This window comes from Anthonomus grandis (genome assembly GCF_022605725.1).
Source record: "Anthonomus grandis grandis chromosome 1 unlocalized genomic scaffold, icAntGran1.3 Chromosome57, whole genome shotgun sequence".
Lineage (NCBI taxonomy): Eukaryota > Metazoa > Arthropoda > Insecta > Coleoptera > Curculionidae > Anthonomus > Anthonomus grandis.
Window position 1 is genome coordinate 87,784 of NW_026088431.1, and position 21,284 is coordinate 109,067.

A 21,284-nucleotide genomic window follows, 5' to 3' on the forward strand; every position below is an offset into this window, starting at 1 on the left:
TTCATTTCATGTCTTAATGAATTTCTTGAGAAATCATTAGTTTCTGAGAAATCCTCCAAAATGTCACTCAACAGTTGGAAAAAAAATTGGTCTTTAACACAATTGGCTGTAATTCATTTACTGCTTTACTTAAGAAGGTGATTTAAATGGCTGTATATAGCGAAAGGTTGAGGGTTCATTTCATGTCTTAATGAATTTCTTGAGAAATCATTAGTTTCTGAGAAATCCTCCAAAATGTCACTCAACAGTTGGAAAAAAAATTGGTCTTTAACACAGTTGGCTGTAATTCATTTACTACTTTACTTAGGAAGGTGATTTAAATGGCTGTATATAGCAGAAGGTTAAGGGTTCATTTCATGTCTTAATGAATTTCTTGAGAAATCATTATTTTCTGAGAAATCCTCCAAAATGTCACTCAACAGTTGGAAAAAAAATTGGTCTTTAACACAACTGGCTGTAGTTCGTTTACCACATTACTTAGGAAGGTGATTTAAATGGCTGTATATAGCAAAAGGTTGAGGGTTCATTTCATGTCTTAATGAATTTCTTGAGAAATCATTAGTTTCTGAGAAATCCTCCAAAATGTCACTCAACAGTTGGAAAAAAAATTGGTCTTTAACACAATTGGCTGTAATTCGTTTACTGCTTTACTTAGGAATGTGATTTAAATGGCTGTATATAGCAAAAGGTTGAGGGTTCATTTCATGTCTTAATGAATTTCTTGAGAAATCATTAGTTTCTGAGAAATCCTCCAAAATGTCACTCAACAGTTGGAAAAAAAATTGGTCCTTAACACAATTGGCTGTAATTCTTTTACTACTTTACTTAGGAAGGTGATTTAAATGGCTGTATATAGCAAAAGGTTGAGGGTTCATTTCATGTCTTAATGAATTTCTTGAGAAATCGATAGTTTCTGAGAAATCCTCCAAAATGTCACTCAACAGTTGGAAAAAAAATTGATCTTTAACACAGTTGGCTGTAATTCGTTTACTGCTTTACTTAGGAAGGTGATTTAAATGGCTGTATATAGCAAAAGATTGAGGGTTCATTTCATGTCTTAATGAATTTCTTGAGAAATCGATAGTTTCTGAGAAATCCTCAAAAATGTCACTCAACAGTTGGAAAAAAAATTGGTCTTTAACACAGTTGGCTGTAATTCTTTTCCTACTTTACTTAGGAAGGTGATTTAAATGGCTGTATATAGCAAAAGGTTGAGGGTTCATTTCATGTCTTAATGAATTTCTTGAGAAATCATTAGTTTCTGAGAAATCCTCCAAAATGTCACTCAACAGTTGGAAAAAAAATTGGTCTTTAACACAGTTGGCTGTAATTCTTTTCCTACTTTACTTAGGAAGGTGATTTAAATGGCTGTATATAGCAAAAGGTTGAGGGTTCATTTCATGTCTTAATGAATTTCTTGAGAAATCATTAGTTTCTGAGAAATCCTCCAAAATGTCACTCAACAGTTGGAAAAAAAATTGGTCTTTAACACAATTGGCTGTAATTCGTTTACTGCTTTACTTAGGAATGTGATTTAAATGGCTGTATATAGCAAAAGGTTGAGGGTTCATTTCATGTCTTAATGAATTTCTTGAGAAATCATTAGTTTCTGAGAAATCCTCCAAAATGTCACTCAACAGTTGGAAAAAAAATTGGTCCTTAACACAATTGGCTGTAATTCTTTTACTACTTTACTTAGGAAGGTGATTTAAATGGCTGTATATAGCAAAAGGTTGAGGGTTCATTTCATGTCTTAATGAATTTCTTGAGAAATCGATAGTTTCTGAGAAATCCTCCAAAATGTCACTCAACAGTTGGAAAAAAAATTGATCTTTAACACAGTTGGCTGTAATTCGTTTACTGCTTTACTTAGGAAGGTGATTTAAATGGCTGTATATAGCAAAAGATTGAGGGTTCATTTCATGTCTTAATGAATTTCTTGAGAAATCAATAGTTTCTGAGAAATCCTCAAAAATGTCACTCAACAGTTGGAAAAAAAATTGGTCTTTAACACAGTTGGCTGTAATTCTTTTCCTACTTTACTTAGGAAGGTGATTTAAATGGCTGTTTATAGCAAAAGGTTGAGAGTTCATTTCATGTCTTAATGAATTTCTTGAGAAATCATTAGTTTCTGAGAAATCCTCCAAAATGTCACTCAACAGTTGGAAAAAAAATTGGTCTTTAACACAATTGGCTGTAGTTCGTTTATTACTTTACTTAGCAAGGTGATTTAAATGGCTGTATATAGCAAAAGGTTGAGGGTTCATTTCATGTCTTAATGAATTTCTTGAAAAATCATTAGTTTCTGAGAAATCCTCCAAAATGTCACTCAACAGTTGGAAAAAAAAATTGGTCTTTAACACAGTTGGCTGTAGTTCGTTTATTACTTTACTTAGCAAGGTGATTTAAATGGCTGTATATAGCGAAAGGTTGAGGGTTCATTTCATGTCTTAATGAATTTCTTGAGAAATCATTAGTTTCTGAGAAATCCTCCAAAATGTCACTCAACAGTTGGAAAAAAAATTGGTCTTTAACACAATTGGCTGTAGTTCGTTTATTACTTTACTTAGCAAGGTGATTTAAATGGCTGTATATAGCGAAAGGTTGAGGGTTCATTTCATGTCTTAATGAATTTCTTGAGAAATCATTAGTTCCTGAGAAATCTTCCAAAAAATCCCTCAAGAACATCAATTTAGCAAAGAATGCAGGTGGACCAACGAGAGAATACCTGTTTCGGGTATTCCTACACACATACGGTCAGCCACCCACCCACACTCGAGTTTACGTATGCAACAAATCAATTTTCAGGCCGGGAGCATATTCTCAGAACCAGTCGCTATCGAACGCCTGCGACTAGTCAAACGACACCTCTCCATTCTCGCGTATTTCGACTCCATCGCCTTCGCTTGACCAATCACCGTCGAAAATCGGCTCCCGACTCGGACCTGCGCCCACACGTTTTTCGTTTTCTATTTTTTTGTTTCTCTCTTCGCTGGTTCTCGCGTTTTGTCCGTCCCGCGACCCGACGTTTTATTAGAATCCGATGCTTTGCCGAGAATAACTCGCGAGCGCGAACCTCTCTCGTTATTGTTTTTTTTTTCTCCATCCCGTTTAGTGTGTCAGTTATGTGCGCGTGTGTATGTGACTTAATTGCGGAATAAGTTTTCGAAAATTTCCTCCTGCTGCCGTAAGTATATCACGTCTAGTCGCGCCACCCTCCCACACGTTGGGCGCCAAAAAGTCGCTTGGGCGCACCTGTTTGCCGACGACACCTCTCTCGGAGGGAGGTTTATCTTTTGTTTATTTACTTAATTAATGGGTTTGATCTTTTGCCGATCGGGGGTCATCGATAAAGGGTTGGCCTCCCGACTACTCGTCGTTTGATTCCATCGATTTGAATTTATATGGGCAAAATGGAATTTTTATGGGTTTTACCTTGAAACTTACATAATTCCGGTTGTTGTTTAATAAAACAAACGAATTTTTTACGGCGTAAAATGGCCAAGGATTCTTCTTTTTTTTGTCTCTTTATTCAATTGACATCAATTGTGCAACGGGAGCAAGGGAGAAGGAGGAGGAGGGACCTTGAATCGCGGGTATCAAAAATAGAATCGATTCGGGAAAATAAATATTTACTTTATGTGTGGGCAATCGGCCAAGTTTTCCGAAATTTGCAACTTTGACAGCGTGGAATGCTGGAAAATCCACTAATTTCGAGAAAATCCTGGTCTTACTGCAGCAAAACAAGGGAAAACCTCTGCGACCAGGGTTCTTGGACTCGGTCAGCAGTGAAATCGGGTGTTTCTCTTAGACCAGCTAAGCTAAATACATCAAATTTGGCGAAGAGGTTCTCTATGCAACCGCTCAGCAGCATGCAAAAGTATTTCAAAAAATTACCACTCTAAGTGGGATAGAAGATGGAAAAACCTCTTCGTTCAGTGACCTTGAAGTCAGCCAGCAGTAATTATCGGTGCCCCTCTTAGGCAAATTGTCCTGGAGACGTGAAATTTGGAAAAGGGTTTCTCTTTATAACCCTCCAGAGGTGTGCCAGCCCATTTTCCAAAATTTTCTTTTTAATTAGAGTAAATCAAGGAAAAACCTCTTCGTCTAGGGATCTTCGACTCGACCAACAATGATATTCAGTGTTTCTCTTAGACCAGCCGACTTAAAGGCATGAAATTTCACGGAGAGGTGCCTCATTTAACACTCAAGCAGTGTGCAAAATATTTTTTTTAAGTTCGAACTCTAACTGAGAGAAAATCTAGGAAAACCTTCTCGTCAAGGGATCTGAGACTGAGCCAGAGGTCATAGACAAGATTTTACGAAAACTGTTGGATCTAGAAACATGAAATTTGTAACAGAGGTTTTCTATGCAACCACTCAGCAGCATACAAAAGTATTTCAAAAAATTTTCACTCTAAGTGGGATAAAATATGGAAAAACCTCTTCGTCCAGTGACCTTGAACTCAACCAGCAGCAATTATCAGTGCCCCTTTTAGGCAAATTGTGCTGGAGACGTGAAATTTGGAAATGGGGTTCTGTTTATAACCCTCCAGAGGTGTGCCAGCCCATTTTCCAAAATTTTCTTTTTAATTAGAGTAAATCAAGGAAAAACCTCTTCGTCCAGGGATCTTTGACTCGACCAACAGTGATATTCAGTGTTTCTCTTAGACCAGCCGACTTAAAGGCATGAAATTTCACGGAGAGGTGCCTCATTTAACACTCAAGCAGTGTGCAAAATATTTTTTTTAAGTTCGAACTCTAACTGAAGGAAAATCTAGGAAAACCTTCTCGTCAAGGGATCTGAGACTGAGCCAGAGGTCACAGACAAGATTTTACGAAAACTGTTGGATCTAGAAACATGAAATTTGTAACAGAAGTTCTTTATGCAACCACTCAGCACCATGCAAAAGTATTTAAAAAAATTCCCACTCTAAGTAGGATAAAATATGGAAAAACCTCTTCGTCCAGTGACCTTGAAGTCAGCCAGCAGCAATTATCAGTGCTCCTCTTAGGCCAATTGTCCTGGAGCCGTGAAATTTGGAAAATAGTTTCTCCTTATAACCCCCCAGAGGTGTGCCAGCCTATTTTCCAAAATTTTCTTTTTAATTAGAGTAAATCAAGGGAAAACCTCTTCGTCCAGGGATCTTCGACTCGACCAACAGTGATATTCAGTGTTTCTCTTAGACCAGCCGACTTAAAGGCATGAAATTTCACGGAGAGGTGCCTTATTTAACACTCAAGCAGTGTGCAAAATATTTTTTTTAAGTTCGAACTCTAACTGAGAGAAAATCTAGGAAAACCTCTTCGTCTACGGATCTGAGACTGAGCCAGACATGATGGTTCAGGTTTTACAGAGTCTGGTCGACCTAGAAACGTGAAATTTGAAGGAGAGTTTCTTCATGTAACCAGTCAGCAGATTCCAAAAATATTTATCAAAGTTCCCACCCTAACTAGGATAAAATATGGAGAAACCTCTTCGTTCAGTGACCTTGAACTTAGTCAGCAGTAATTATCAGTGCTCCTCTTAGGCAAATTGTCCTGGAGCCGTGAAATTCGAAAGGAAGTTTCTCTTTACAACCCTCCAGGGCTGTATAAAGCAATTTTCCAAAATTCCTATCCCAACTAGGATAAAATCTGGCAAAACCTCTTCGCCCATACAGTGCTAATGAGAGAAACTTTAACAGACGTGTCCTTAAAAGATTAAAAGACCTGAGCGTATATTTTTCAAACGCATTGGTATGTATAACGACTCGCCAAATATGGCCGGGTCCCAAAATGGTCATACCTTTGGTAAACCGGTGGGTTTTTTTTAACCATATGTTGCCTACTACTACCACCGCTTGTGTTAGAGTGGGACGAACAGTGTTTTTTTTTTGCGCTCCTATTGCATAATAAACGGTCGGCCGTATGGTTTGCAGGTGCCTCTCCCTTCATAGAAAAAACAAACAAAAACCCGCGCATGTATGGTCCTTCGAGCCGGCCCTGCACCGCATCTTTATTATAATATATCGAGTCTATCTATTTTTAAGCATGCGGGTTTCGCAATAAACCGCGACTGACTAATTTTAATGGTGACCGCATCTTAAGAGGCCGTTTTCTTTCGTTTGTTCTGCTAACGCGAGCCGGGCCAAGGCGAACCCTTGATCGATCCATATATGGCTTTATTTCAAATTGGAGACGACATTGGCCCACACTTTCGGGTGAATTTCCAGAACCGAACGATAGACTGGGACCGGGTAAATGCATAAGTCCGTTTCGAAGAAAACATTCTCGCGTCCATGTTTGGTCGTTGGTCAAGTGGGAGATCAATGAAAATCGATGACGTAACCACGCGCTAATAAAAAATACTTTTATCCGAAGTGTTACGAGCTGCTACCCACGCTCTTGACAATTTGTTAAAACACCTTCACACGAAAAAAAAAATCAAAAACACCGAACGTCTCATTAAGCGTTACCGCACGTATTTTCTTGTGCCAATCTGTTTATAAAGTTATGAGTAAGTCTGGCACCAATACGGCGCCTTGATCTTTGGAAAATCTATTTGTGGAAAACGGGTTACTGTATGGCAGAGACGGATGATGTGAAGGAGTTTTACGTTTCTCGAAGTCCAGGAAATAGAAAATTCTTTTGTGCAGTGCTGAAGAATTGAATGAGGCACCTCTCCTTGAAATTTCATGCCTTTAGGTTGGCTGGTCTAATAGAAACGTTAAATCTTACTATTGGTCGAGTCCAAACGAAGAGGTTTTCCCTTGATTTACTCTAATTAAAAAGCGAATTTTGGAAAATGAGTTTGCACACCTCTGGGGAGTTGTAAACAGAAACTCCTCGCCAAATTTCACGACTTCAGGACAATTGGTCCAAGAGGAGCACGGATAATTGCTGCTGGCTGACTTCAAGGTCACTGAACGAAGAGGTTTTTCCATATTTTATCCCACTTAGGGTGGAAATTTTTTGAAATACTTTTGTATGCTGCTGAGTGGTTGCATACAGAACCTCTGTTACAAATTTCATGTTTCTAGATCGAACATTTTTCGTAAAATCTTGTCTATGACCTCTGGCTCAGTCTCAGATCCCTAGACGAAGAGGTTTTCCTAGATTTTCCTTCAGTTAGAGTTCGAACTTAAAAAAAATATTTCGCACACTGCTTGAGTGTTAAATGAGGCATCTCTCCGTGAAATTTCATGCCTTTAAGTTGGATGGTCTAAGAGAAACACTGAATATCACTGTTGGTCGAGTCGAAGATCCCTAGACGAAGAGGTTTTTCCTTGATTTACTCTAATTAAAAAGAAAATTTTGGAAAATGGGCTGGCACACCTCTGGAGGGTTATAAAGAGCAACCCTTTTCCAAATTTCACGGCTCCAGCACAATTAACTGACGAGGAGGACTGATAATTGCTGCTGGCTGACTTCAAGGTCACTGAACGAAGAGGTTTTTCCATATTTTATCCCACTTAGGGTGGAAATTTTTTGAAATACTTTTGTATGCTGCTGAGTGGTTGCATAAAGAATCTCTCTTTCAAATTTCATGTTTCTAGGTCGACCAGACTATGTAGAACCTGGACTATCGTCTCTGGCTCAGTCTCACATCCGTAGACGAAGAGGTTTTCCCATGATTTACTCTAATTAAAAAGCGAATTTTGGAAAATAAGTTTGCACACCTCTGGGGAGTTGTAAACAGAAGCTCTTTGCCAAATTTCACGTCTCCCGGACAATTGGCCTAAGAGGGGCACTGATAATTGCCGCTGGCTGACTTCAAGGTCACTAGACGAAGAGGTTTTCCTAGTTTTTCATGCAGTTAGGATGGGAATTTTAGGAAATCCTTTTGCACGCTGCTGACTGGTTACATAAGGAACCTCTGCTTCAAATTTCATGTTTCTAGGTCGACCAGACTATGTAGAACCTGGACTATCATCTTTGGCTCAGTCTCAGATCCGTAGACGAATAGGTTTTTCCTTGATTTACTCTAATTAAATCGCGAATTTTGATAAATGAGCCTGCACACCCCTGGGAAGTTGTAAACAGAAGCTCTTTGCCAAATTTCACGTCTCCAGGACAATTGGCCTAAGAGCAGCACTGATAATTGCTGCTCACTGACTTCAAGGTCACTAGACGAAGAGGTTTTTCTAGTTTTTCTTGCAGTTAGGACTGGAATTTTTAAAAATCCTTTTGCATTCTGCTGGCTAGTCACACAAAGAACCTCTCCTCCAAATTTCACGCCTCCAGGTCAACCAATCCGAAAAAAACTCTGACTATCTCTCTCTTTCACAGACCCCCCAACGACATGTCGACCGTCGAACGAAAAGAGTACCACGAAACGCGAATGATGCGGGGCCGATCCCCCGTAAGGGGCACGCGGACCTCCAACCACAACCTCGCCCACTTCGACTCCAACTTAGGTGAGTCCGTTTACGCCTCTAGACATGCCAAACCCCGAAACCTCTACTGCATATAGATAACTTATTGGAGGACCTCCAAAACTCCGTGTCGCGTCCGGGGAGCTCCCTGGGCCAAACGGCCACCTCCAGCTACAAGGAGACCTCCAAGTACGTGTCCGGCAGTTGTACGGAGGGTCACGGAGGTCGCACTAACTCTTTGGGTAGAGTCTCCCACCTGAAACCGTCCAATCCGATGACGGAGTTTTCGTCGGATGATGCCTATAGTTACACCTCCCCAGATGGACGGGAGAAGGTGCACACTTACAAGAAGGAGAAGTACGTGTACGGGAAGAATGTGGTGGAAAGAGATGTCGAACCGGAGCGGGCACGCATGCAGAACAGTATTAATCAGTTGGATTCGTTGCTGGACGACCTTCAGCAAGTGAAAAAGTCCTCTTACACAGAAAAAGGTATCTTAAAAAATAAGAGAGAGAGAGAGAGTGGGTTTATCTGAGAAAAATCCTATATGTTTGTTTCAGAGTCTTTTGGCACCGAGTCAGGATTTCAGTAAGTAAATCGCGGCAATTACTATTATTATTATTATTATAAAGACACAGAGGGGTACGTCTTATTGCAGAAGTAAATCGGTCAACAGGGAACTCCACTACGGAGACACCCCGCCCCCGTCCAAGAGTCGTACCATAGAACGCACGGCGGAAAAGCGGGAGTACCGCCGAGATACCGGGGAGGGCACCTACGGAGATTTACGACCGATACGCTCCCCCTCGCCCTCCTCCAGGACCTCCACCCTCACAAAACAAACGAAGGTGAGCAACGTGCACGAGTATCCGCTCAGGGTGGTGGAGACTCCGGTGCCCGACATCGATCCGGAAGTGCTGGCCCACTTGGATCCCAACTTACATCCGGCGGGGAACACCAAGGTGACCACGACCATTAAGACGTACACGTACGAGATTCCCGGCTCGGGAAATTATCCCACGCAGGTGCGCGAGGACACCACGGTGAACGAACGGTATTTGGATCAGGTGGAGAGGTATCCGAACGATAGTATCACCACTCCCAGTAAAAGTTTCGTGTATAATAAGGTGAGTTGTGGGGTGGGTGATGGGGGCGTATAGGTTGTATAGAAGAAATTTTAGGTATATCAGTTGCGTAGGGGACCTCTTCTTTAAATTTCAGGTTTTTAGGGCAACCACTGTAAGAAAAACGCTGATTAGCGTCATTGGCTGAGTCTAGGAACCTTAGACGAACTAGTTTTTCTAAGTTTTATCCCAGTTAGGGTCGGAATTAAAAAGAATCCTTTTGCATGCTGCTGAGTGGTTGAATAATGAACCTTTCCTCTAAATTTCACTGCTCCAAGTCAATCAGTTTAAGAGAAACACTGATTGCCATCATTCGCTGACTCTGGGATCCCTAGACGAAGAGGTTTTCCTAAGTTTTCAACCAGTTAGAGTTGGAATTTCTTCAAATGCTTTTGCATGCTGCTGGTTGGTTAAATAACGAACCTCTCCACCGAATTTCACTTCTCCAAGTCAACCAGTTTAAGAGAAACCCCGATTACCATCATTCGCTGACTCTGGGATTCCTAGACGAAGAGGTTTTCCTAAGTTTTCAACCAGTTAGAGTTGGAATTTCTTCAAATTCTTTTGCATGCTGCTGGTTGGTTAAATAACGAACCTCTCCACCGAATTTCACTTCTCCAAGTCAACCAGTTTAAGAGAAACCCCGATTACCATCATTCGTTGACTCTGGGATTCCTAGACGAAGAGGTTTTCCTAAGTTTTCAACCAGTTAGGGTTGGAATTTCTTTAAATCCTTTTGCATGCTGCTGGTTGGTTAAATAACGAACCTCTCCACCGAATTTCACTTCTCCAAGTCAACCAGTTTAAGAGAAACCCCGATTACCATCATTGGCCGAGTCTGGGATCCCTAGACGAAGAGGTTTTCCTAAGTTTTCAACCAGTTAGAGGTGGAATTTCTTCAAATGCTTTTGCATGCTGCTGGTTGGTTAAATAACGAATCTCTCCACCGAATTTCACTTCTCCAACTCAACCAGTTTAAGAGAAACCCTGATTACCATCATTGGCCGAGTCTGGGATCCCTAGACGAAGAGGTTTTCCTAAGTTTTGAACCAGTTAGGGTTGGAATTTCTTTAAATCCTTTTGCATGCTGCTGGTCGGTTAAGTAACGAATCTCTCCACCGAATTTCACTTCTCCAAGTCAACCAGTTTAAGAGAAACCCCGATTACCATCATTTGCCGAGTCTGGGATCCCTAGACGAAGAGGTTTTCCTAAGTTTTCAACCAGTTAGAGTTGGAATTTCTTCAAATTCTTTTGCATGCTGCTGGTTGGTTAAGTAACGAACCTCTCCACCGAATTTCACTTCTCCAAGTCAACCAGTTTAAGAGAAACCCCGATTACCATCATTCGCTGACTCTGGGATTCCTAGACGAAGAGGTTTTCCTAAGTTTTCAACCAGTTAGGGTTGGAATTTCTTTAAATCCTTTTGCATGCTGCTGGTTGGTTAAATAACGAACCTCTCCACCGAATTTCACTTCTCCAAGTCAACCAGTTTAAGAGAAACCCCGATTACCATCATTGGCCGAGTCTGGGATCCCTAGACGAAGAGGTTTTCCTAAGTTTTCAACCAGTTAGGGTTGGAATTTATTTAAATCCTTTTGCATGCTGCTGGTTGGTTAAATAAAGAACCTCTCCACCGAATTTCACTTCTCCAGGTTAACCAGTTTAAGAGAAACCCTGATTACCATCATTGGCTGAGTCTAGGATCCATAGACGAAGAGGTTTTCCTAAGTTTTGAACCAGTTAGGGTTGGAATTTCTTTAAATCCTTTTGCATGCTGCTGGTCGGTTAAGTAACGAATCTCTCCACCGAATTTCACTTCTCCAAGTCAACCAGTTTAAGAGAAACCCTGATTACCATCATTGGCCGAGTCTGGGATCCCTAGACGAAGAGGTTTTCCTAAGTTTTGAACCAGTTAGGGTTGGAATTTCTTTAAATCCTTTTGCATGCTGCTGGTCGGTTAAGTAACGAATCTCTCCACCGAATTTCACTTCTCCAAGTCAACCAGTTTAAGAGAAACCCCGATTACCATCATTCGCTGACTCTGGGATTCCTAGACGAAGAGGTTTTCCTAAGTTTTCAACCAGTTAGGGTTGGAATTTCTTTAAATCCTTTTGCATGCTGCTGGTTGGTTAAATAACGAACCTCTCCACCGAATTTCACTTCTCCAAGTCAACCAGTTTAAGAGAAACCCCGATTACCATCATTGGCCGAGTCTGGGATCCCTAGACGAAGAGGTTTTCCTAAGTTTTCAACCAGTTAGAGGTGGAATTTCTTCAAATGCTTTTGCATGCTGCTGGTTGGTTAAATAACGAATCTCTCCACCGAATTTCACTTCTCCAACTCAACCAGTTTAAGAGAAACCCTGATTACCATCATTGGCCGAGTCTGGGATCCCTAGACGAAGAGGTTTTCCTAAGTTTTGAACCAGTTAGGGTTGGAATTTCTTTAAATCCTTTTGCATGCTGCTGGTCGGTTAAGTAACGAATCTCTCCACCGAATTTCACTTCTCCAAGTCAACCAGTTTAAGAGAAACCCCGATTACCATCATTCGCTGACTCTGGGATTCCTAGACGAAGAGGTTTTCCTAAGTTTTCAACCAGTTAGGGTTGGAATTTCTTTAAATCCTTTTGCATGCTGCTGGTTGGTTAAATAACGAACCTCTCCACCGAATTTCACTTCTCCAAGTCAACCAGTTTAAGAGAAACCCCGATTACCATCATTTGCCGAGTCTGGGATCCCTAGACGAAGAGGTTTTCCTAAGTTTTCAACCAGTTAGAGTTGGAATTTCTTCAAATTCTTTTGCATGCTGCTGGTTGGTTAAGTAACGAACCTCTCCACCGAATTTCACTTCTCCAAGTCAACCAGTTTAAGAGAAACCCCGATTACCATCATTCGCTGACTCTGGGATTCCTAGACGAAGAGGTTTTCCTAAGTTTTCAACCAGTTAGGGTTGGAATTTCTTTAAATCCTTTTGCATGCTGCTGGTTGGTTAAATAACGAACCTCTCCACCGAATTTCACTTCTCCAAGTCAACCAGTTTAAGAGAAACCCCGATTACCATCATTGGCCGAGTCTGGGATCCCTAGACGAAGAGGTTTTCCTAAGTTTTCAACCAGTTAGAGGTGGAATTTCTTCAAATGCTTTTGCATGCTGCTGGTTGGTTAAATAACGAATCTCTCCACCGAATTTCACTTCTCCAACTCAACCAGTTTAAGAGAAACCCTGATTACCATCATTGGCCGAGTCTGGGATCCCTAGACGAAGAGGTTTTCCTAAGTTTTGAACCAGTTAGGGTTGGAATTTATTTAAATCCTTTTGCATGCTGCTGGTTGGTTAAATAAAGAACCTCTCCACCGAATTTCACTTCTCCAGGTTAACCAGTTTAAGAGAAACCCTGATTACCATCATTGGCTGAGTCTAGGATCCATAGACGAAGAGGTTTTCCTAAGTTTTGAACCAGTTAGGGTTGGAATTTCTTTAAATCCTTTTGCATGCTGCTGGTCGGTTAAGTAACGAATCTCTCCACCGAATTTCACTTCTCCAAGTCAACCAGTTTAAGAGAAACCCCGATTACCATCATTGGCCGAGTCTGGGATCCCTAGACGAAGAGGTTTTCCTAAGTTTTCAACCAGTTAGAGGTGGAATTTCTTCAAATGCTTTTGCATGCTGCTGGTTGGTTAAATAACGAATCTCTCCACCGAATTTCACTTCTCCAACTCAACCAGTTTAAGAGAAACCCTGATTACCATCATTGGCCGAGTCTGGGATCCCTAGACGAAGAGGTTTTCCTAAGTTTTGAACCAGTTAGGGTTGGAATTTCTTTAAATCCTTTTGCATGCTGCTGGTCGGTTAAGTAACGAATCTCTCCACCGAATTTCACTTCTCCAAGTCAACCAGTTTAAGAGAAACCCCGATTACCATCATTGGCCGAGTCTGGGATCCCTAGACGAAGAGGTTTTCCTAAGTTTTCAACCAGTTAGAGGTGGAATTTCTTCAAATGCTTTTGCATGCTGCTGGTTGGTTAAATAACGAATCTCTCCACCGAATTTCACTTCTCCAACTCAACCAGTTTAAGAGAAACCCTGATTACCATCATTGGCCGAGTCTGGGATCCCTAGACGAAGAGGTTTTCCTAAGTTTTGAACCAGTTAGGGTTGGAATTTCTTTAAATCCTTTTGCATGCTGCTGGTCGGTTAAGTAACGAATCTCTCCACCGAATTTCACTTCTCCAAGTCAACCAGTTTAAGAGAAACCCCGATTACCATCATTCGCTGACTCTGGGATTCCTAGACGAAGAGGTTTTCCTAAGTTTTCAACCAGTTAGGGTTGGAATTTCTTTAAATCCTTTTGCATGCTGCTGGTTGGTTAAATAACGAACCTCTCCACCGAATTTCACTTCTCCAAGTCAACCAGTTTAAGAGAAACCCCGATTACCATCATTTGCCGAGTCTGGGATCCCTAGACGAAGAGGTTTTCCTAAGTTTTCAACCAGTTAGAGTTGGAATTTCTTCAAATTCTTTTGCATGCTGCTGGTTGGTTAAGTAACGAACCTCTCCACCGAATTTCACTTCTCCAAGTCAACCAGTTTAAGAGAAACCCCGATTACCATCATTCGCTGACTCTGGGATTCCTAGACGAAGAGGTTTTCCTAAGTTTTCAACCAGTTAGGGTTGGAATTTCTTTAAATCCTTTTGCATGCTGCTGGTTGGTTAAATAACGAACCTCTCCACCGAATTTCACTTCTCCAAGTCAACCAGTTTAAGAGAAACCCCGATTACCATCATTGGCCGAGTCTGGGATCCCTAGACGAAGAGGTTTTCCTAAGTTTTCAACCAGTTAGAGGTGGAATTTCTTCAAATGCTTTTGCATGCTGCTGGTTGGTTAAATAACGAATCTCTCCACCGAATTTCACTTCTCCAACTCAACCAGTTTAAGAGAAACCCTGATTACCATCATTGGCCGAGTCTGGGATCCCTAGACGAAGAGGTTTTCCTAAGTTTTGAACCAGTTAGGGTTGGAATTTATTTAAATCCTTTTGCATGCTGCTGGTTGGTTAAATAAAGAACCTCTCCACGAATTTCACTTCTCCAGGTTAACCAGTTTAAGAGAAACCCTGATTACCATCATTGGCTGAGTCTAGGATCCATAGACGAAGAGGTTTTCCTAAGTTTTGAACCAGTTAGGGTTGGAATTTCTTTAAATCCTTTTGCATGCTGCTGGTCGGTTAAGTAACGAATCTCTCCACCGAATTTCACTTCTCCAAGTCAACCAGTTTAAGAGAAACCCTGATTACCATCATTGGCCGAGTCTGGGATCCCTAGACGAAGAGGTTTTCCTAAGTTTTTAACCAGTTAGGGTTGGAATTTCTTTAAATCCTTTTGCATGCTGCTGGTTGGTTAAATAACGAACCTCTCCACCGAATTTCACTTCTCCAGGTTAACCAGTTTAAGAGAAACCCTGATTACCATCATTGGCCGAGTCTGGGATCCCTAGACGAAGAGGTTTTCCTAAGTTTTGAACCAGTTAGGGTTGGAATTTATTTAAATCCTTTTGCATGCTGCTGGTTGGTTAAATAAAGAACCTCTCCACCGAATTTCACTTCTCCAGGTTAACCAGTTTAAGAGAAACCCTGATTACCATCATTGGCTGAGTCTAGGATCCATAGACGAAGAGGTTTTCCTAAGTTTTTGAACCAGTTAGGGTTGGAATTTCTTTAAATCCTTTTGCATGCTGCTGGTCGGTTAAGTAACGAATCTCTCCACCGAATTTCACTTCTCCAAGTCAACCAGTTTAAGAGAAACCCTGATTACCATCATTGGCCGAGTCTGGGATCCCTAGACGAAGAGGTTTTCCCAAGTTTTCAACCAGTTAGAGTTGGAATTTTTTTAAATCCTTTTGCATGCTGCTGACTGGTTACATAGAGAACCTCTCTACCAAATTCCTGATTCGCCAAAACCTACTACAGCAACACAACTATTTAATTCAAATTTGAACTTATATAAAGTGAAACTTTAGGTGGAGAACAAGGAGAACTACTACAAGGAGCACTATCACCAGCCTCCAAAAGACGTAAAAACCTCTTCTTCTTATAAAGAAATCGTTCAGGATGACGTGTATTATCCCCCGTATCAAAAACCGGCCCCGCCGGCGGGCCAGACTACCCTCAAAGAAGAAATCACCACCATAAGGAACTATCAGCCGGAAATCCCCCGCCAAGTATACGAAACCAACCGATTTCTCTCATTTCCGGTGATTTCACGGAAGTTGTTTTAGGTCGCAACCAGACGTACGTGTACAACGAGTCCACCACCACGAAAAATATCCAGAATACTTATCCCCCGGCACCCCCACCCCCCGTCCAGGAAACTAGAGAGTACGTCATCAATAGGGAAACGAACGTGATTAACCGGAACCAGCCTCCGATGTCGGAAAGAGGGTGAGTGCCGGAAATGGTGGAGGGAGGGGTGAAAGACATTAAAATTTTACACTTTGTAGATATCCGGTGTATAATCCGCCCACTTCCGGTCCGGAAACGAAAACTTACGTGCTAAAGGAAACAAACTATCAAAACGGGGGTGGTGGTGGCGGTGGTTATCCTAACAAGGAGGTGAACCCCCGGGAACCCATTAATATCCAATACAGTTACAAGTCCACCAATACCACTCAAAATAGGTGATTTCTTCTTATTTTCGGTTTTGAGTTTTGAGGAGGATTATGTGGGAAACTTTATCGGTTTAGGTATAAGGGAGACTACCAGCCCGAGGAGACTCAAACTTTACTGCCGAGGAAATTCCCCACCAGTAACACGGACGCCCCGGACGGTCCTCCGAAACGGATCGACGATTTAATGGCCTCCATTGGGCAAGAGGTGAGAAAAAAATTGTCCTATCACATAATTGGTTGTAACTTTTTTGTTTTGTTAGTTAGGGAGGTGATTTAAATGGTGCTGGATTGACAAAGGTTAAAGGTTCATTTCGTGTCTCTATAAATTTTTTGAGAAATTATTAGTTTTTGAGAAATCTGCCAAAATGGTGTCGGACAGTACACATCTCGTGAGAGTTCTTACAAAGTTGGCTGTAACTCTTTTATTAAGTTAGTTAAGGAAGTGATTTAAATGGTGCTGGATTGACAAAGGTTAAAGGTTTATTTTGTCTCTTTATAAATTTTTTGAGAAATTATTAGTTTTTGAGAAATCTGCCAAAATGGTATCGGACAGTTGAAAAAAAAATTGTTCTCTAACAAAATTGGCTGTAACTCTTTTATTAAGTTAGTTAAGGAAGTGATTTAAATGGTGCTGGATTGACAAAGGTTAAAGGTTTATTTTGTCTCTTTATAAATTTTTTGAGAAATTATTAGTTTTTGAGAAATCTGCCAAAATGGTGTCGGACAGTTGAAAAAAAAATTGTTCTCTAACAAAATTGGCTGTAACTCTTTTATTAAGTTAGTTAAGGAAGTGATTTAAATGGTGCTGGATTGACAAAGGTTAAAGGTTTATTTTGTCTCTCTATAAATTTTTTGAGAAATTATTAGTTTTTGAGAAATCTGCCAAAATGGTGTCGGACAGTTGGAAAAAAAATTGTTCTCTAACAAAATTGGCTGTAACTCTTTTATTAAGTTAGTTAAGGAAGTGATTTAAATGGTGCTGGATTGACAAAGGTTAAAGGTTTATTTTGTCTCTCTATAAATTTTTTGAGAAATTATTAGTTTTTGAGAAATCTGCCAAAATGGTGTCGGACAGTTGGAAAAAAAATTGTTCTCTAACAAAATCGACTGTAACTCTTTTATTAAGTTAGCTAAGGAAGTAATTTAAATGGTGCAGGATTGACAAAGGTTAAAGGTTCATTTCGTGTCTCTATAAATTTTTTGAGAAATTATTAGTTTTTGAGAAATTTGCCAAAATGGTGTCGGCCAGTTGAAAAAAAAATTGTTCTCTAACAAAATTGGCTGTAACTCTTTTATTAAGTTAGCTAGGGAAGTGATTTAAATGGTGCTGCATTGACAAAGGTTAAAGGTTCATTTCGTGTCTCTATAAATTTTTTGAGAAATTATTAGTTTTTGAGAAATTTGCCAAAATGGTGTCGGACAGTTGAAAAAAAAATTGTTCTCTAACAAAATTGGCCGTAACTCTTTTATTATGTTAGCTAAGGAAGTTATTTAAATGGTGCTGGATTGAAAAAGGTTAAAGGTTCATTTTCTACCTCTATAAATTTTTTGAGAAATTATTAGTTTTTGAGAAATCTGCCAAAATGGTGTCGGACAGTTGAAAAAAAAATTGTTCTCTAACAAAATTGGCCGTAACTCTTTTATTATGTTAGCTAAGGAAGTTATTTAAATGGTGCTAGATTGACAAAAGTTAAGGGTTCATTTCATGTCTCTATAAATATTTTGAGAAATTATTAGTTTTTAAAAAATTTGCCAAAATGGTGTCGGACAGTTAAAAAAAAAATTGTTCTCTAACAAAATTGGCTGTAACTGTTTTATTAGGTTAGGTAAGGAAGTGATTTAAATAGTGCAGGATTGACAAAGGTTAAAGGTTCATTTCGTGTCTCTATAATTTTTTTGAGAAATTATTAGTTTTTGAGAAATCTGCCAAAATGGTGTCGGACAGTTGAAAAAAAAATTGTTCTCTAACAAAATTGGCCGTAACTCTTTTATTATGTTAGCTAAGGAAGTTATTTAAATGGTGCAGGATTGACAAAGGTTAAAGGTTCATTTCGTGTCTCTATAAATTTTTTGAGAAATTTTTAGTTTTTGAGAAATCTGCAAAAATGGTGTCGGACAGTTGGAAAAAAAATTGTTCTTTAACATAAATGCTTGTAACTCTTTAGTTAACCAAGTAATTTAAATAGCACTGTCTAGTGAAATTTATATAGCACTGTCAAAATGTTAGGTTAGAGTTGTGTCACTTGCCCCCTGACAGTTGACACTTGACCTGCCAGTTCATCCGACATATTCTTAACCTAAAAATTAGGGTGACAGTTCTATAGGGCTGTCAAAATAAATCGTGAGGGGGCAGCACTCGAGAACAGTTTAATGTATAAAAGTTTTACGAGACTCCATGTATGTTTTAGCCGGCCAACAGTGCCCTAAACGCGAGTTTTACCGCCCACGAGAAGGAGGTGGCGCACAAAAGGGTGGCGGACACCCTGAGCCGGCGGCAAAACCCGGAGGCGGAAGATTTACAGCAGAAAAAAGAGCCGCCGACGAAAAACGTGTCCGGGCCTCCGGTCTATTATCCGCCGGGGCACGAGATGTTCGCCAAGAAGGAGGAGGAGGGAGGCGGAGGAGCCTGGAGGGCCCAGGTACGTCCTCCTATCGTTCACTATGACTTTTTACCGGTTTCTTAAACGTTTCTTCTTCAGGGTGAATATGCCAAGGGCTCGGGCAAGTACATGTACGAGGCGGAGAGCGGGTCCAAGACCAAAACGAAATCGGGGATGGCGGTGGTGCCCGTCTGTTTGCCCCTGTGCTGCGGTCTACCCTGCACCATCATCTAATTACACCCCGCCCCCTCACCGTGGAAATTCTCGATGTGCCTTAACAATTTTAACATTTTCTTTTTTTTTAGGTGATGATTTTTTCCGGATACGCTCCTGGTTGACACTTGTCACTTAAATGACAGATGAGTGGTTGCTTATCTGTCACTAATGACATTAATAAGTTGAGTACGACGCCTCTGATCGACACTTCTGAGCTGTCACTTGTCATAAGATCGGTTGCTCATCTGTCATTTGATTGACAAATGACGTTGAGTACCAGGGGCTCAGCTGTACCGGTTTTTTTTTTACATATTTTTCTATGACATGTATATTGTATAACATTTTTATTGTTTGTGTGTATATATATATAAATATTTAATTTTTTTTTGGTAAAACAGCTTTAAATTTTTATTACTTTGTAATTAATTAAACTGAGATTAACTAGCTAAGACTGTTGTTTTTTTTTTAATTAAAATTTGCTACGACCCTGGATTATTTCGACATCTGTGGTCAAGAAAAGAAGAAGAAGAAGAAGAAGAAGTAGAATTAAACAATTTTTTTTCCAATTGTTGGGTGACATTTTGGAAGATTTCTCAAAAACTAATAATTTCTCAAAAAAATTATAGAGAGATAAAAGGAACCGCTAACGTTTCCCTATCCAACGCCATTTAAATCACTTCCCTAACTAACATAATAAAAAAGTTACAACCAATTTTGTCGTAAGACAATATTTTTTTCAACTGACAGGCTCCATTTTGGCACATATCTCAAAAACGAATAATTTCTCAGAAAATGTGTAAAGACATAAAATGAACCTTTAGGCTTTTGCTAGCCAGTGACACTAAAACGACTTTCGTGACTAAAATATTAAAAGACTTACAGTCAATTTTGTTTAAGGGCAAAATTTTTTTTAACTGTCGGACTCTATTTTTGCAAATATCTCAAAAACTAATAATTTCTCAGAAAATTTGTAGAGACATAAAATAACCCTCTAGTTATTTGCTAGCCAGTAACACCTAAACGACTTCCGTGACTAAAATAATAACAGACTTACAGTCAATTTTATTTAAGGACAATATTTTTTTCAACTGTCGGACTCCATTTTGGACTCTATCTCAAAAACTATTAATTTCTCAGAAAATATGTAGAGACATAAAAGGAACCTCTAGTCTCTTGCTAGCCAGTGACACCTAAACAACTTCCGTGACTAAAATAATAAAAGACTTATAGTCAATTTTGTTTAAGGGCAAAGTTTTTTTTAACTGTCGGACTCCATTTTTGCAAATATCTCAAAAAATAATAATTTCTCAGAAAATTTGTAGAGACATAAAATGACCCTCTAGTTTTTGGCTATCCAGTGACACCTAAACAACTTCCGTGACTAAAATAATAAAAGACTTATAGTCAATTTTGTTTAAGGGCAATTTTTTTTCCAACTGTCGGACGCCATTTTTGCTATATCTCATAATACATAGTTCATATCTCAAAAACTAATAATTTCTCAGAAAATTTGTAGAGACATAAAATGACCCTCTAGTTGTTTGCTAGCCAGTGACACCTAAACGACTTCCGTGACTAGAATAATAAAAGACTTACACTCAATTTTGTTTAAGGGCAAAACTTTTTTCAACTGTCGGACTCCATTTTTGCAAATATCTCAAAAACTAACAAGTTCTCAGAAAATGTGTAAAGACATAAAATGAACCTTTAGGCTTTTGCTAGCCAGTGACACCTAAACGACTTCCGTGACTAAAATAATGAAAGACTTACAGTCAATTTTGTCTAAGGGCAATATTTTTTTCAACTGTCGGACTCCATTTTTGCAAATATCTCAAAAATGAACAATTTCTTAGAAAATTTGTAGAGACATAAAATGACCCTCTAGTTATTTGCTATCCAGTGACACCTAAACAACGTCCGTGACTAAAATAATAAAAGACTTACAGTCAATTTTGTTTAAGAGCAAAATTTTTTTCAACTGTCGGACTCCATTTTTGCAAATATCTCAAAAACTAACAATTTCTCAAAAAATTTGTAGAGACATGAAATGACCCTCTAGTTTTCTGCCAGCCAGTGACACTTAAACCACTTTCGTGACTAAATTAATAAAAGAGTTACAGTCAATTTTGTTTAAGGGCAAAATTTTTTTCAACTGTCGGACTCCATTTTTGCAAATATCTCAAAAACTAATAATTTCTCAGAAAATTTGTAGAGACATAAAATGACCCTCTAGTTTTTTGCCAGCCAGTGACACCTAAACAACTTCCGTGACTAAAATAATAAAAGACTTACAGTCAATTTTGTTTAAGGGCAAAACTTTTTT

The 21,284-nt window shown here is 39.6% G+C and overlaps 1 protein-coding gene and 1 long non-coding RNA gene across 6 annotated transcripts; one reads left to right on the forward strand and one right to left on the reverse strand.

Moving 5' to 3' along the window:
* Positions 1–2,837: 2,837 nt before the first annotated feature.
* Positions 2,838–19,410, forward strand: LOC126749457 (uncharacterized). Its single transcript, XM_050459149.1, has 11 exons — positions 2,838–3,187; positions 8,272–8,399; positions 8,456–8,848; positions 8,918–8,945; positions 9,016–9,511; positions 15,498–15,693; positions 15,756–15,918; positions 15,978–16,154; positions 16,221–16,350; positions 18,554–18,784; positions 18,845–19,410. The coding sequence occupies exons 2-11, from the start codon at positions 8,285–8,287 to the stop codon at positions 18,977–18,979; spliced, it is 2,064 nt and encodes a 687-aa protein (XP_050315106.1). The 5' UTR covers positions 2,838–3,187; positions 8,272–8,284; the 3' UTR covers positions 18,980–19,410.
* LOC126749465 (uncharacterized) lies at positions 10,192–15,156 on the reverse strand. 5 transcript variants are annotated; one of them, XR_007665082.1, is made up of 5 exons: positions 14,892–15,156; positions 14,205–14,548; positions 11,625–11,968; positions 10,765–11,452; positions 10,192–10,592 (listed from the first exon to the last, which is right to left on the reverse strand). It is a non-coding gene; the product is annotated as an uncharacterized LOC126749465 (long non-coding RNA). The 5 variants fall into 5 exon arrangements; XR_007665080.1 differs by lacking the exons at positions 14,205–14,548; positions 14,892–15,156 and adding an exon at positions 12,485–12,726; XR_007665083.1 differs by lacking the exons at positions 14,205–14,548; positions 14,892–15,156 and adding an exon at positions 12,141–12,285.
* Positions 19,411–21,284: the final 1,874 nt, after the last annotated feature.

What these genes read in the sequence shown, in the direction of transcription:
- LOC126749457 (XM_050459149.1), top strand. Translation starts at nt 8,285, where the DNA reads ATGTCGACCGTCGAACGAAAAGAGTACCACGAAACGCGAATGATGCGG. An exon ending in GGCACCGAGTCAGGATTTCA is followed by an intron (nt 8,946 to 9,015) that starts GTAAGTAAATCG and finishes GTCTTATTGCAG; the next exon opens with AAGTAAATCGGTCAACAGGG. An exon ending in GAGGAGCCTGGAGGGCCCAG is followed by an intron (nt 18,785 to 18,844) that starts GTACGTCCTCCT and finishes TTTCTTCTTCAG; the next exon opens with GGTGAATATGCCAAGGGCTC.